Source organism: Labrus mixtus, chromosome 15 (genome assembly GCF_963584025.1).
Source record: "Labrus mixtus chromosome 15, fLabMix1.1, whole genome shotgun sequence".
In the NCBI taxonomy this organism is placed as follows: Eukaryota; Metazoa; Chordata; class Actinopteri; order Labriformes; family Labridae; genus Labrus; species Labrus mixtus.
Genome location: NC_083626.1, coordinates 24,251,316 through 24,267,231, shown reverse-complemented (window position 1 = coordinate 24,267,231; position 15,916 = coordinate 24,251,316). Strand labels below are relative to the sequence as shown.

Below are 15,916 nucleotides of genomic sequence, written 5' to 3'. Positions count from 1 at the left end.
GTGGAAAGTGGAGAGGCTGAGGCGCCGAGCGTTATAGAAGAAGACAGCTCGGTAAGGAGGAAAGATGAAGGTGACAGACTGAGACAGAGGCAGAGAGCGATGGTCAAAGTTGTGGAAATAGCAGCGGTGTCAGAGAGCGTCTGAAAGGGGGGTGAGAAAGGTGAGGCTGAGAGAGACAGATAGACACAGCGAGAGAGAGACAGAGGGAGGGAGGTCAGAGCGAGGTGGAGGTGCGCGGACGAGTCTCTCGGCCAGACAAACGTTTGCCTTTCTGTTCCACTTGGCAGACATGTTTTCAGCTCTGCCTGACTGAGCTCCACCTTGCTCTCACCGTGGCTCATTACCCCAGCCTATCATCACACCTCTGCAGGAAGACACACACCGCATGATAACTATGAGCGCGCTGTGGAAAAAAAAAAACTGCCTGATGAGCATGCAACCCTCTAATATTCATGTGAGTAAAGAGATGCAATGAGCTGTAGTCACCCATTCATCAGAACACATTTGCATGAAGCCTTATTAAGTGCGTAAGTATTTGTTGTGTATCCTGCTTGAAATACTTGAGAGTTCATATCTGGTTATGTAATTGACTGAAATAATCATGACGCATCTATATGACCTAAAAAAGCAAAGAAGCCCATCAGGCGAAGAAAATTGAATAGATTGATCCCTAAATTACATTTTATGCCTGCCACCGCCGTCGGTGACTGACAAAGCAGCTAACAGGCAGTTTAGGAAGTGAAGGTTCAAGGATGATCATAAACAAAGTGGAAGGATGAGAGTTTTTCTCTGAAAACAAATCATTATAGGGGGAAGGAAAAAACATCCAATACGACATGTCGTCCAAAATATCCATACGGCAAAGTTTCACCCTGACTTGTGTGGTATAATTATCTAATCGCTGGTGCCAAATAATGATAGTCCATTGAAGAAAATGCCACTCCAAACAGATTTCCCTGCCAATATGACAAAATGTGTCCCTACTTAATGACCCCATGGTGCGTGAATGAATCGGGGTATTGTTAGATAACTGTTAAAAAGTTAAACTGACACCAAAATGGATCGTTACCTTAACCCTGTGCTTTAGCTTTTTAAGGGCATTTTATATTATTCACTAAATCAGATATGATGTTTTATTATGTGATGGTCTTGCAATATATATATATATATATATATATATATATATATATATAGTTAGCCAGCAATTTTCACCGCTACTTCAAATGCATGCACAGGAAAAGATCAGAAAGATATTGACGTACTGCGTTGTGCTTTGAAGTGAAGACTTTACTCTACCCTGTAGTCTGTCTCAAATCAGATAAGATGTGGTGTGATGCAAGACAGTGGTCGAGTGTTGAATCAGGTCAGCTGACACAGCGTGAGTGGCAGTGGCCTCAAAGTGCCATGTGGATTAAAAGCAAGATGGGCAGGCAGGCTTCATCCTAGAACTACTTCCATGTATATATGCTATAGTCTTTTACTCAGAAAACTCCCTTAGTATATGTATACTCCCTCTCGTTAACCCTAACTCATTAATGCTCTTTCTGTCACTCCATCTCCTTCTCATCTGTCTCCTCTCTGTCTCACTCCGGTCTTCATCCCCGTCAGGATGCTATGTTGAGAGACATTTCCCACTCTGAATGCATTTCAGCTTCTTCCTGCACACAACGCACCGTGGCTGTAAAACCTTTCAGCACTACGGTACGCAGATTTTCATGAGCAGAGTAAAAAGCAATAATGCTGACAGGGAATAATCGCATTGGCTCTAACAGTCACGCCCCCCACTTTATGGCATTTCCTTTACTTTCCTTTGACCAAAATAGCTCAGAATGCTAAGGGGTACTCCACTGCTGTATCTAAACTAGGAAAAGAGCTTACATTATTATTTTTGCTCATGGTTACAGAATCAAATGTACCATATATAACTGCTTAATGCCTTTAAACATATGCCCATTAGACATGGACACACACAATGGATCAGAAGGGAGAGCCTTGAGAAACAGCCTTGAGTTCCAGACATTGGCTTATCAATAGCTACTCCCTTAAATGCAGGCAGCTATTTCCACATCTGGTCTGTTTGGCCCCAAAGCATTTGGTTCTGATTACATCTAGATTGTTTAGATGATGTGCACTAAGCAGACTTGGCAGCCAAATCAAATCCCCCTGGTCTCCATGTATTTGAGTTTTTCTTCTTCACCTAGTTGCAGATTAGTTTCAGGATTTTTTTTTTTTTTTTTTGCCCTGCCTTATCACAAATCTCCCAAGAAGTGAAGAAATAAAGATTTGCAGTGTTTCCGTCTGTTTCATGTGATATAAATTACATTGGTTATCTTTAGCAGAGCTTTGGTGGGACAAAAATAGACTGTAACCCCGCGTGATTAAGCCTTATCGAACAGCCACACAATACAGTATGATGTTAAATCTATGGTGAAGAAGCTGTTTCAAATGCAGCCTATAATCTTGTTAAACAATTGCTTCAATTTTTCCATTTGGGTTTGAATTTGAATAAAGGGATGAATTGGATGTGACAGGATATCAGCTCTCAGAGGTCCCCTCTCAGGGTCTATCAGTGTTATCAATACCAGTTCCCCTTTGCTCTCACGACTGGTTAATTAGTCGTTGGGGCATGAGCAAAAAGCGAGACAGGATGATAGTGTTAGTCAGAGAGAGACAGCCAGATACAGAAAGAATCCCGTCACGGCTCCCTCTCCTTCTCAGGAGCGACTACAGAGATGGTGTGAATCTCCAGATGGAGAGAAGGCTGGACGGCTGGGTGATAAATCTTTGATTGGCTGCTGTGTCTGAATCCCCTGGCTCAGCCTCAGATCCGTTCCCAGCCTTAGCCTTGGCCTGCATGTAAGCATATAGTTAAATGTCTGCAAGAAGGGAATGGGAACTGAGGCTATAATTAAGGTTCCTTTCTTTGAGTTCACTGGCTACCTGCTGTTAGCAAAAGAATGGCGGTAAAAGCACTGGGAATGCATGTGTAATTTACTCGGAAAACCAAACGAGGTTTGGTTCAGCAAAGACACATCGCTCTGGTTGGTTTGACCTGATTCACTTCATATTCTGATGGATCTCAGACATTGTGACGCACACAGAGATTTGAGAATATTTTTATATAAGGGAAAGCGTACATGCTCTTCGAAGCAGCCTTAGCGCCTGAGTAGGGGATTTAACAGCAAGCAGACAACATAAGCATGCTTGTCATATCCGCTTGTTTAATGTAATTTGTATGGGCTTGAGAGTTCTTCATCCGATGCCATCTATCTGCATAATCCATATTACACTGGATTTATTGGCTGCTCAATGAGTGTGAAGACATGCTCTTAATACTGTGTTTTACATCTTATGTCTGTGGCTACACTTAAAAAGCAAGCATATCCGTGGTGTATCATGTAAAAGTAGAGCAAAATGCTTTTGGGACTGCTTGCTTAAAAACATGGAGTGCAAAAAGCAGCTTTGGACATTTTCCTCTGATATCACACTCAAGGAGAGAAGCTAAATTGCTGTTATCATGTAAAACTACATAATCTGACCATTATTATCATTTCACCAGTTCCTTATAAATGACTAACTGAAAGACAATGGATGGTAAAAAAAAACAAACACCCGGCTTTATCTCAAATGCAGGGCGGAAAAAAAAGCATATTTGAAAAGCCATCAGCTAGCTAAGGCTAGCAATAACCCGCTTCCTAGCTAGCGTTTCGATTCTTCCTCGCTAACATTCGATAGTTAATAAAACATTTGTCAGCTTAGAAGACATTCCTACCTAATGTTATGTTTGCTAATAATGTATGCCTTTAACAGTAAGCTAACAGTAATGTTATCTAGTAAACAGCTGCATGTTGATATTAGCTGTTGATAACTTTACCTAACAGGGTATGATGTTATCTTGAATTGAAAGATGGTCAGGATTATTTATATTTTCAGTGTTCAGTGTGTTTTCAGTTGTTGAAGCGGTGAAATGACAAGAATTTGTCAAAGTCCATTTACAGGACTAGCAGCCTTCAACACAGTGGTAACACAACAGCAATTGAACCTCCAACCCTGAAGGAAATGTCAAAGGAAATTGTCTGCCAGTTTAAAGTGTCAATGCGAGTACACTGGGAATTTTTCAAGGACAATAGAAAAGGTTCTGATTAAAGCTCCAATGGACCAAAGAAACAACCCAATCTTACAACAGTCATTACAATCTGCCACCATTTTTCCTAAAACCATTTTCTACATTCCTTCTCCCACCTTCTGAGCAGAGCTAATAAAAACCCAACAGCGTTAGTACGGGATAATGTCTCCCTCCTCTTGACAATCACCTCTGACATTGTGCTAATGAGGAATTTACTGATTTTAATAAGCGTGGTCAATTTAGAGACCTGGGGGGATTAGCAACAAAGGAAGCTGATCAGTGGCTCTCATCATCATGAGGGTAGGGATATCATTAAACCACTAAAAATACATTAAGACCAACACCACACATGCATTTCCTTCATACATGCAGACACACACACACATTGTAACTGACTAGTCATACTTAGCTAGTCATTAATTCTTAATATTCTTAAATTCCTATTAGCAATTACAGAATGAAAGCACAGAGGACTGTAGCCTCCTGGGATTGAGGGAATATCAAGAAACTTAATTCTTCTTGACAACATGTAACAGATACATGGCCCTGTATTATAGGATAATTGGGGATTTTCAGAGGGAAAAGACTGCTGTGTGTGATCTACGCATGAATCAGAAGCCCCCCCCCCCGACTGCTTCTTCTCTTCCTTCTAGAAGGGGCGAGTTTGTTTGTTTGTATTGTGCTCAAGGAAAATCTTATCACTTTGATGATTGCCAAGAAAAATAAATCATCCCCACTTTGTGAATGCCTCGCATTGAAATACACTTGAAAGGGGGGTGCTGTCTGATATCAAAACCGCAAAGCAAATTTGACATAATTACATGTAGTGTGAGAGTCATTTGATAAGAGATGGTACGCTATGCAAGGCAATCAAAAGCATTTCCTTATGGCTGCTGTTGTTTGTTTAATTTTACAGTGTCCGCCCTCCAAACTTTAATGACTTCAGTTTCCAAACTCATTAAGAGGCTTTGGTCGTTCCATCACTGTTTAGTACCTTGAATAAAGGAACGAAACAAGAAGTTGATATTGTTGGATCATTGCAGAATTCAGACCATTAAAATAAGTGTATACATGATTGTTGGATCTCTTTGTTAGTTTAGGGCTGCATATACCTCAGAGAGAATGTAAATGCTTCACGCAAAAGAAGTAGATCCTGCTTTTAGTTTCTACCCATTTGGAAAACCGGACAAAATGAAAATGCTAATTTAAATTTCCAAACAAGACCAACTTTCTGCTAACGCTGTGTAGGAAAAACCCCATTCTGCGGTACATCTTCATGTTTGTGTGTCTGCGTCTGTCACTTTAACTCACCGCTTTGGTGCACTGCACGTCCTTCCCAAGCAGCCAGTTGAGCTCCAGGTTTCCCTCTCCCTGATAGCAGGACTGCAGGCGCTCCTTGATTCTTGCATTAATGTCTCGGATGGTGAAGACGCACAGCGCTGAGTCATCCGGTGGGCGGTGGAACTGCTTCTGGCCCTTGGAGAAGATGGTGAAGAGCACATCATCCTGGGCGCTGATGTTGAGCGAGGCTGCGAGAACGCGCCCCGGCTTGCCGAGGTAGGCGGCCTGCAGGAGACGGTACTCAACTCCGTTCTTCACACAGCCGACGGGGAGGGAGACGTAGGAGTGAAACTTGCGATCGTCTTTGCAGAGGCGGACAATGCGAGAGGTATAAAAGAGGTCGCTGGTGGAGCCGCTGGATGACATGCTGTTCTCTGGTGTCTCTGGCTGCACGGTCAGGAAGTAAACAAAGCTACCACTGGCAAAGCCGTACACATAGAAGATGTCAAAGTGGGAGACAAGAGCCAGTGTGTCTGATGGTATCTTGATGAGCGAGGACACAAAGTCGGTGTGCAACTCGTAGTCAAGCATAGCAGAAGACTCCGGGTCGCGTGGTAGCTTTCGACTGGAGATGGTAGGAAAGTAGTCCTGTTTTCCATCCACTGCTGTGCCGATAAACAAGGTGCCATCCTGGCCGTGTGAAGGCACAATGACTCCATACATGGTCCCAGTCTGGTTGACACTGGAGAGGTAGTGCTCTTTCTTGTGGGAGGGCTCCACTAAGATGAAGAGGTCGTCCAATCTGAGGAGTTTGCACACTCCCTGGTAGAGGCTGCCACAGGCCAGTAACCGATTTTGGGAGTAATCGATGAGCAGAAGCTTGTTGACATTGTTGGTAGACACAAGGGGCTCCGAACAGGGCTGGACAATCAGAGGGGGGTAGCACGCCTTGTTGTCGTCCTCTGGGCCTGTGTCGTGGGAAACAAGGAGGGTCAAATTGCCTGATAGCTTGTACACACGGTTGACTGCTCCAATATACAATGCCCCCGTGGTTTGGTGAACCGTCAGGTGGTTGAAGATCCAATCCCGACGTTCAGGGTGGAAGCTAGTAAATGTCTGCCCACTGCACAACGCAGGGACCACTAAGAGCCAGAAAGCCAGCAGAGTAGCTGTAGCTCCTACTTTAGGTTCAGGTGATAAAGTCCTGCGTGTAGCCCGCCGGCCCTCCATGTTTAACGGGCCTGCTAAAAAACTGCAGAGCAAGCAGAAAGAATCGATGAGGGGAAGATGGGAGGACACCTTCTCCTTTTTACTTGTTGAAGGCTAACTTGCAGGTCGAAAACTTCACAGGGGTCTTCACATTTTTCTGAGAGAGAAAGAGAGAGAGAGAAAAAAAAGGTGTTAGATATCACAGCATGACTCACATATCCGACAAAAGGAAACACATTTGACCAAATGGAAAGACTCTTCATTAGAGATTCCACTGCTTGAAAAGGTCAGTACCAGAGTTCAACCTCAGAAAGGCGATGAGCTGTGGAGAAGAGTAGTGGAGGTTTAAAGAGACAATGAGCGGAAGCCGTTATGGTGCACATTCCAAAGGTGGTGCTGGACACAGCGGGACAAAGCAGGAAAGAGAGGCAGGTTGAAACCAGGCAACGGAAATTAGCCTGACCTGACTCATACTAGCGCTCCGGCTGTCGCACACTGAGCAAGGGGTTTCTAAGAAGAGAATAACACAGACTTGGCTCACCGACTCAGAATGCTTTAGACACTGGACAATGACTCACCAGAGTCAATGGAAATTGTGTTTTAATGCATTAAAACCCAAGTCATTCAAAAAGAAAATGTAAACAATGAAGCCTTCATTTTTCTTTTTGCCTGTTAAACAAAACTATGATGAATTTAAGCTTACTTGACATATTAGTTAGAATAAAATCATTTACCATAAAATACCATCACAAAGTGAAATGAGATACTATGGTTGTCATGACAACAGAATTCCAAGGCATCAAATATTGGGGACCCTTTAAGTTGTTTTATTATCAAAAATTGCAAGCACAACTCCTGCACACTGTCACTGCATCTGTCTAGCTCAGGCAATTTCAGCATTATTTCATCCATTCATTTATAATTTCATTGAAATACCAGTGATTGAATTGTTTGAAAACCTGCGGTAAAGACAGGTATGGATGTATCGGAAACGTTGACCAGCTAATGAGATACAGTACAATGGCACTTAGAAGAAATTCCTGTGCTCTTTTCCTTTAAAAGATCAGCCTGCTCACCCATCCCCCACATTTTCCGCTCTTGACTACACAACCAATCAACCAACACCCTTTTCCATATCTATCTCTCAAAACATACATCAAGCAAGTTCCGCAATTTATGCAACCATGCTCAGCCTGGACTGTGGAGATCTCCCTCTGTGTGCCATAAACCATGAGACGAAGCTCAGTGCAGTCTGTCCCCAGGAGTTAATTATCTCGTCCATTGGAAAGGAAGGCCTGGATCTTATTACTGGAACAAAGTGAGAACAAATTGGGAGCCACTACTACCACACACCCCTCCCCTTGCTCTCTGCTCTTCAAGGGGGCCCAGCTTTGCAGAAACTGAATCTATTAATTATTTTTTTCAAAACATCGCTGTTGTTTTTCTACCCTTTTATCCTATTCATCTCCCGCTGATATGATCAGATCGTAGAGGGATTAATCACGGGCGGCACAACAATCATCCTTAAATAAATCAGCCACCGTATTAGATCTGTACACAGCTCCCTCATGAAAAAAAAAACAAAATATACACTATCTCTGTGTGTGTGTGCCTCGTTCCCTCAGCATTATCGGTGTACTCAATCAGAACCGAGCAGTGTGAGGGGCTAACAAGTGTAGACAATGGCAGTGCATCCCAAAATCAAGTATGATTAGGCGTAGCGATCCAAACAAGGGTAATTACTGTGGAGCTGGAGGAGGTAAGCTGGGGGAAGACATGGGGACGCCAGGGGGGGCTCGAAACGTGTCAGAGACGTCCCTACATCGTTTGTCACGCTCCAGATTTGCATTTCCAGCAGTGAGGGCGCAGAGAATCAAGGGTGAGAGATGTGGCTGGGATTAACGAGCTCTTGCAACTGATGACCGGGTGGTTGCGTTGTATGTAGAGATGTTGCACAAGTTGCTAAAGGCAAGTTAGGATTTGGGATTACCCCTGAACCGTGTCTGCCCTTTCATAGACCTCGTTCCAAATCTGGAAATGGCCATCTTGGGGTCCCTCCCCCCTCCCCCCCCCCCCCTTCCTGTGATCAACGGGTATGCTACTCAGCTCAGACTTAAATATAGACCCTTAGGGAGTGTATTGATCCATGTGTCCATAAACACAGCTCCTAAGGCCCAGTCAAGCTGTTCCTGGCGTGTGCGCAGGCAGAGGTGTGGGGAGGTGCTCCGTCCCAGAAGCACTTTATTAGCACGGTCATAAAAGTGCCAGAGCCTCTAAAAAAGCAGCAAGGGTTCAGACCCCCCCCCCCACTTTCAGCTTGCCTGTGAGCTGCGGCGCTCCTTTGTGTGTGAGTTTGTACATGCTAGATGTGCAAAGTGGATCCCCTTTGGTGGGTATAATCAACCTCCTGCTGATCCAGCTTTTCACTCGAGCCCCGCAGCCTTTTGCCCTTTTGGAGCTTTTGCTACACCCCCGCCCCTTAATCGTATATATGTGTATACAACGTTGACTCCCATCCATCTTTTTTTCTTCTTCACCTTTTATACTTCTTTCCCCGTCACTGGGAGAAATGTATGCCTCACCCCGTCATGTTGTGGCAACAGCTGCAGAGGCAGAAAGAGAGTGACTGCACGGTGTAAATTAAAAGGCACCGCGGAGGTTATCCATTCATATCGTTTTCAGTAACAGATGTAAAGAATGTTTTGTTTGAGTTGATTACGCGACCACCTCTTTGTTGCACTTGACAGAGACTTCTTTGAGCTGTGCAACTGAGGAGAAGCCTTGAGAAGAATAAGAACACCACCAGATCAGCCCCGTGTGCCGTTTAGTTCAAAGCCACGTCTAGGAGTCTGAATTACCGACAATGGTCATTAGCATATAAATGCAACCAGGAATGATTCATACTTAAACATAGTTCCCTCCTGACCCAGAATAAAGAGGGATGGCTCTCTTAAGTGAACATAATTGCAGTAAGGTCGCTTAAGTCAGCAGATTTGGAAATGCTGCTTTAGTTATGAAATAACGACAACAACTGGCTTTTTTGCAATATCAGCAATTTTTTTCCACACAGTGAGTATGAACAGTTGTCTAGCTCTCTCCGACAACACCAAACACAACAAGTCCTGGTTCTGTTCAGTTTGTTGACGCATCACAATTGTGGTCGTTGTACTGAAGAAGACAGATGGACTGGCATGATGACAAACTGTCAACACTTCCACTGTGTTACATCACATGAGAATATGGAATTCCAAAAAAAACAACTCAAAGTATCATAGTCATTGTCAGTAGATTTCTATTTTGACACTCATCTAACAATCTTTTTGGCAGACACGGGGAGGCAACGAGAAGGAAGAGCATCAAGTCGAGAGAGACGGAGAAGCACTCCACGCTCGCAGCACACACGCAAGCTGTGATGCTGGCTCGGGCAAAATCCTTTTTTTGTGTGTGTGTGTGTGCAAAACTTTCATAATGAATAGTCAGAAGCAGAAAACATTATGTTGGCACACTTAGCGAGGCTGCTACTGAGGCCTTGTTAAACAAACTTGTCCCAATGGCCGCCTGTGCTCTGCCACTGTGCCCCCGTTTGTGGCTCCCAAAGATGAAATGCCGGTTATTTCCCCAGCCGCCGTGCAAGAAGGAAGCAACTGTGCCAACTGTGGTCAAAGGGAACTGCATGCATTATGGCCGATTATCTCATGGAAAGATGCTCAAAAAGCAGCAGAATAAATAGGCAGGGGCCAGATATGAGGAAATGTGAAATGATAAGCAATGCAAAGCATCACTGACGGATGGGGACACAATTGCCAGAGGGGCAGTTCAGCAGCCAGAAAACTGAATCAGGATAGAACAGACTGGAGGAAGGGGGCCTCTGGAGAAGGAGCTTCTCTAAACCTTTATCACCCTGGAATAGGCATCAGGTCTTCTGCCTTTGTGCCTTTGGATTTCCCCCCCCCCCCCCCCTCTTTCCATCCCAACATACTAAGCTTCTTAACAATGCAGCCAAATATGCCTGATCTCCTAAATTCATATTTACAGCAATTGTATTGCAAAAGATAAAGAACATAAACCAAAAATCCGTTTACGGTGCTAAATCCACTGTTGTGGGACAGGAAAAAAAGGAAATGGGAGATTGTGATTTCATGCCTGGGATTAATGTGTTATTCCCTGGATGATTAATGTAAACCGTGAAATCTTAATGCTCAAGTAAATGTGATATGCTCAAAATGAAAGAGACAACTTGGAACACAATTTAACAAAACCAGCTAGTCAAGGAAATTGAAGGTATAAAAAAAAAAAAATGGGGAACACGTTCTCATTGCAGGGTAGGAGAAGCAGTCGCACAGTAAAAATAGAAACTTTAATCTCCCCTAAAGGAAGATCTTCTTCTATAGGAGCCTATAAAAAAGCGATTAGCAGCAGAGGTTAGTCCATTAGTCTTCTCTCTTTGCCGCTATCAAGAGCAGAGATAATGAGAGGACTCGCTGGCATCTTGAGTTGTTGAGCCGGAGTGATATTTATACTTCCTTTTGTCTCAATGGGGGAATAGATTTCTCTGCTCAGGTGCCAGCTCTATCTCCTGGCATTCAAGAAAACTGAACACATCTCTTGTCTTCATCTATCCATACTTCCAGCCACCAGAAGGAAAATGACACAGCATCAAAACAGAAGAGAAAACCACAAGAACCTCGAGTAGCTGCTATCATTTCTCCGCATGGTTTCCTGTGGTGTGGTGAGGGAGTCAATTAAGCCTAATATTTATTTTTTTGTGGCAAAAAAAAAAAAACACGTTTCTGGCACTTTGATAGAGATTTAATCCAGCTGCTCTAACAAGTCTCTAAAGACTCTCCAGCTGGACAAAATTATGTAGTATGTAGTCACGAGAACGAGGAAAAAAGAAAACAACTCTCCCGTATTCCATTTTCCGCCATTGCTTGATGTAAAATCTAGTTAAGAACTTAAAATCATTCTTCTAATCTAAAAATATCTGCACAGTCAGGAACCAAAATTTGATTAGGTGCCCTGTTACCCCATTAGATGATTGGCTCTCCTGAACGTGGGGGCTTGCATGTGGTCCCTTGTGTCTCCAAAAGTAATATGGGAGGCAGAGCGTTCCATCATCAAGATCCTCTCCTTTGCAATCGTCTACCAGTTTGGCTCCATGAGGCAGACTCTGTACTTCGAAGAGAAAGGTCTAAACTTTTCCTTTTTGATTAATCGTACAGTCTCAGCCTGATCTCTCTCTCTCTTTCTATCACACTATCCAGACCAAGCGAGTCACGGCAGATAGCTGTGCAGAGTCTGGCTCTGTTCGAGGTTTCTGCCTGTTTGAGTTTTCTTCTTGTCACTGTTGGAAAGTCCATGCTCATGTCATGGTGGATTCATTCCTTGTTAACGATACAGCAACGATTGCTGTCAAAAACTGCTGTCATGAGATATGACTTTTTGCAATGCTCTGTGTAAATGTGATTATTGTATTAAGTGATGAATCCTAATGCTTAAAAAATTCATTTCTGACATCAAGTACAAACACTTCTGTTTGGGATCTGATTTTCGTTTATATTTAGACAACATGTGCTATAGGCTGTGAGCGGCAGCGAGAAAGAGCTTTAATTTAGTGGTACTTAGTAAATTAATGTGCACTTGTCCACAATTAAGCGCGTGCTCTAAGGGCACTCTAGCTGAGCACTCTGCATCCACGCTTTAATAGCACTATCTTTGTTAGTGACCCATATCAGCGCACTTGCTCGTGACCAACCGAGTTTAGAAGCCCTGGAAGCAAGGCCTTCAATTGCCTTTCAGTGAAATGTGCCCATTGAAAAGCAGTGCGTCGTTCAGTTTTTTAGGCCCCTCAGAACTTTGGCTTTTAATGAATGCATGAAAAGGAATATTAAAAACACCCTGCACACACACACACACATCATACACACCCTTTGAGCTGATTCACAAAAAAAAAAGTCTGTCATCATTACTTTGAAATAATAGTCTCTCAGCATAGAGGCTTATCCCTGAATGCAAACAAGGGGCGCGTGTATCTAATCTTTCCTTTAACCCCGTCTCTGCCGAGCTCCCTCTTCTGCTGCACACACTTCAAAACTCTTGTTAGAGTAAACACACGCTGGCATAACACATTCAACCTGTGACATCCACCAGGAGAGATTACAAAGTCATTGTTATTCTAATGTTTCCCCCTCCTACAGCCGCCACCTCCTCTAAACACAGGCGTGCACACAGTCACTCTTGTGCTCTTATACAAGCTCGGATATGCACACATCCGCCCCCACAATCAAAGGCATGTGCACACAGACATGGGTGCACAGACACATATCCGCCATAGACATACATAAATTATCACACTTACTTTCTCAATCCTTGCTGCTGCTGACACAACTAACAGCCCCCTTGTAGTCCTCCTATTAAATCTGAGGTGGAATCCCGAGGACTGATCTTCTCAAAGCAGCTCCACTACCAGAAGCTATACGAGGTGTACGCCTCATCATCTCTGCCTGTCATCCTTCGGAAGCTGCTTTCCATTAGGAGGCATTTCCATAAATCTAAATTGTAAAGGGGGCTCAGCGAGAGAGAAGGGAATCCTCAGCGGGCGAGGAAAACAAACAGAGCGGGAGGGTCTATGGAGGCCACGGGATCAGATATTTACCTCAGCTCACGCACAGATTGGAAGTGAAAGAGGCTCTTTGATTGACGCCATATACATCTTATCAACCAAAAGGGCCGTCACTATTCCACGACGCATGTTGACCCCGTGCAGTACTACTCTGTCAGTCTTACAGTTAATATGCTGGTATTATGAAAGCCATATGTGAAGGGATGCAAATGTACAATATGAACTGTAAAAAAAAAAACATGTTTTATGGATTAATAAAGGCAGGCACTCAAAATCACCTGTGAACATTGAGAAAATTGTATTTCCTGCACTCCAGTAATAGTATTGTAATTTGAGGTTGGATGGAATGCAATCCTGTTTTCTGGGACGTAATACACTCAAAGGTGAACATTATGTTACATATTACACATACATGTACATATTGTGAGGAGGGTTGAGAAAATGAAATGATAAACAAGAATAGACTTGGGAGACTTGTAAAAACAAGCAGTAGAATCTCAGGGAAGTGTGAGGTTGGGCTTTTGAACTTGTATAATCAGCAGGTCCTGAGGAAAGCTAGGGCCATACTTGTGACCCCAGATCACCCACTTCACAGTGAGTTTGACCTTTTACCCTCAGGTCTTCGTTTTAGAGCTCCTGTGAGGAAGACTAGAAGACTCCAGGTCTCATTTTTACCAAGTGCAATTAATATGTTAAACAACAATTAGGTATTTGTTGCTCTTTTTGCACTTGAATTGCACATTTGCACACCTCCACTTTGCACTTTAATAACTTGAATTTCCATTCTGGTACGGGCTCTTCACTGATTTTATTGCGCTGTTTTTATTTGGTTTTATATTTTGCTGTGTCATCTGATTTTTTTTAATTTGTTTTGGTTTATGTTTCATGGTGATGTTGTCCTTGTGTTTCTTGTCTTCTGTGTGCTCCTGTTGCAACACAAATTTCCCCTTGTGGGACAATAAAAACTCTGAATCTGAATGGTCTGAAAGGTTCTGGGCAGTTCAGTAAAGTTCAAATCTACACTTGGGATGAGACGTTGTATTTCTAAAATCGTAAGCCTCTTCTCCCTGGCCAAATCTTACAGCACATTTAAGAGCCGTCGAAGCAGACAAGTGGACTTGGCGAACAGATACAACTTGGCTGGTGCACCAGGTAGCAGGTGCAAAGGACAGCCAGAGGGGCATTGGTGTGAATGAGCAGGCAATTGTGCGTCCTGTGTGGAGTAGACTGGAATTAAATGAGTAAATGGCTCCGTTTGTCTGGCCTTGCTGCAATCAGATTACATAAACGCTAGGTCATTAATGTGCTGCAAAGTTTTAGAGAGAGGACTAGCAAAGCCAAGAACATAGAGATGAAATTAACCCAAACAAGGGCAAGCCACAGCTCGACCTGCGTGTGCGTGTGTGTGTGTGTGTGTGTGTGTGTGTGTGTGTGTGTGTGTGTGTGTGCAAGCTGCCTGATCTCTGGTGTGTGTTCATGTGCCCCAGTCAGAAAAAAGTATTTGTTTTCTTTATCAACAGACTCTCCCTTGCAGAGGTGTTATCCGCCTGCAGCTGCACTCGGCTAAACAAAGCCTTGACTCTGACCTTTGGTGAGCAGTGTCCCAACCAGTATGAGGAACCGATGGACTGAGCCTTCTGTCAAATAATCATGCCAAATCCGCAGTTAAGCACCGCCACACTGCTTTGCAAGTGAGCTGAAATGTGTGAGATAAAGCACTCCATGGAGTGTGTGTGTGAAACATCGCAGTTTCACTGAGGCAGACTAATGAAGAAGATCACATGAAGAAGAAAAGAAACAGCTTCCATTTCAGTAGCCACACATGTAGCCACACACGTTCTCTCACGTACTCCTTCCACCCCCCCCCCCCCCTTACTAACTTCATCATTTGTCTCATCGGGATCAGAGTCGAGCTGGAGCATGGCTCAGTGGCCACAGCCACTACTGCGGGAGGGGATTGAGAGGATGAGGGGAAGGATGGAGGAGAGAAAAATGAAAAGGGGAGCAATGAAATACAGCAGGAGAGGAACCGAGATAAGGGGACAGAACGAGTAAATGATTGATTGAGAAAGTGGGTGAGCGGGACAAAAACAAAACAGTGGCAGGCTCAGTTGAGTGTGTAAAATAGATATAGATATGACAGGAAAGAAAGAGCAGGACGGACAGGGAAAAGAGAAAAGGAAGGAAGGAATGAAGGGAGGGAAGAGAAGAGAGGGAGCCGTGTGGCCATTACTCCAGCTGGGTAACAAGCCGTTACAGCCACAGCGGCAGCAACAACTCCAGAAGTTGGCACGATACGTCCACTATTATCTGGAGCAAATTTACACAGCCTGGCTGGCACACTCTAGAGGAGTAGGCAGAGGGAGGGGGAGAGGGAGGGGGAGAGGGGGGGTAAAAGAGGGAGATGAATGAGGAGAGACATGTGGAGAAAGGAGGTGCACTAAAGGCTTGATTGTATTATTTTGGTCTATGCTATATGTACTCATTAGACAATGAGAGCTGTTATTTCACAGCAGCCAAAATGCGGAGTGATTATGTAAGAGTTTCTGGGGGGAGAAAAAAAAAAAATTATGGGAATCCTGTCAGTCAAAGTAATCCCTCCAATTTCTCCAGCTACTGCTTCATCTAAGAGCCGTATGATACAGCCCCGGCCTAGCTCTGTAATCACATGCTGGCTG

The 15,916-nt window shown here is 43.8% G+C and overlaps 1 protein-coding gene across 1 annotated transcript in view; it reads right to left on the bottom strand.

Annotated features, from left to right (window-relative positions):
* plxna2 (plexin A2) overlaps window positions 1-15,916 on the bottom strand; it is a 211,398-nt gene that overhangs the window by 175,543 nt on the left and 19,939 nt on the right. Inside the window, exon 2 of the mRNA XM_061057927.1 lies at window positions 5,438-6,773. Within this exon, the coding sequence (XP_060913910.1) occupies window positions 5,438-6,637 (1,200 nt within the window). The 5' untranslated portion in view covers window positions 6,638-6,773. The remainder of the gene's footprint in view (window positions 1-5,437; window positions 6,774-15,916) is intronic.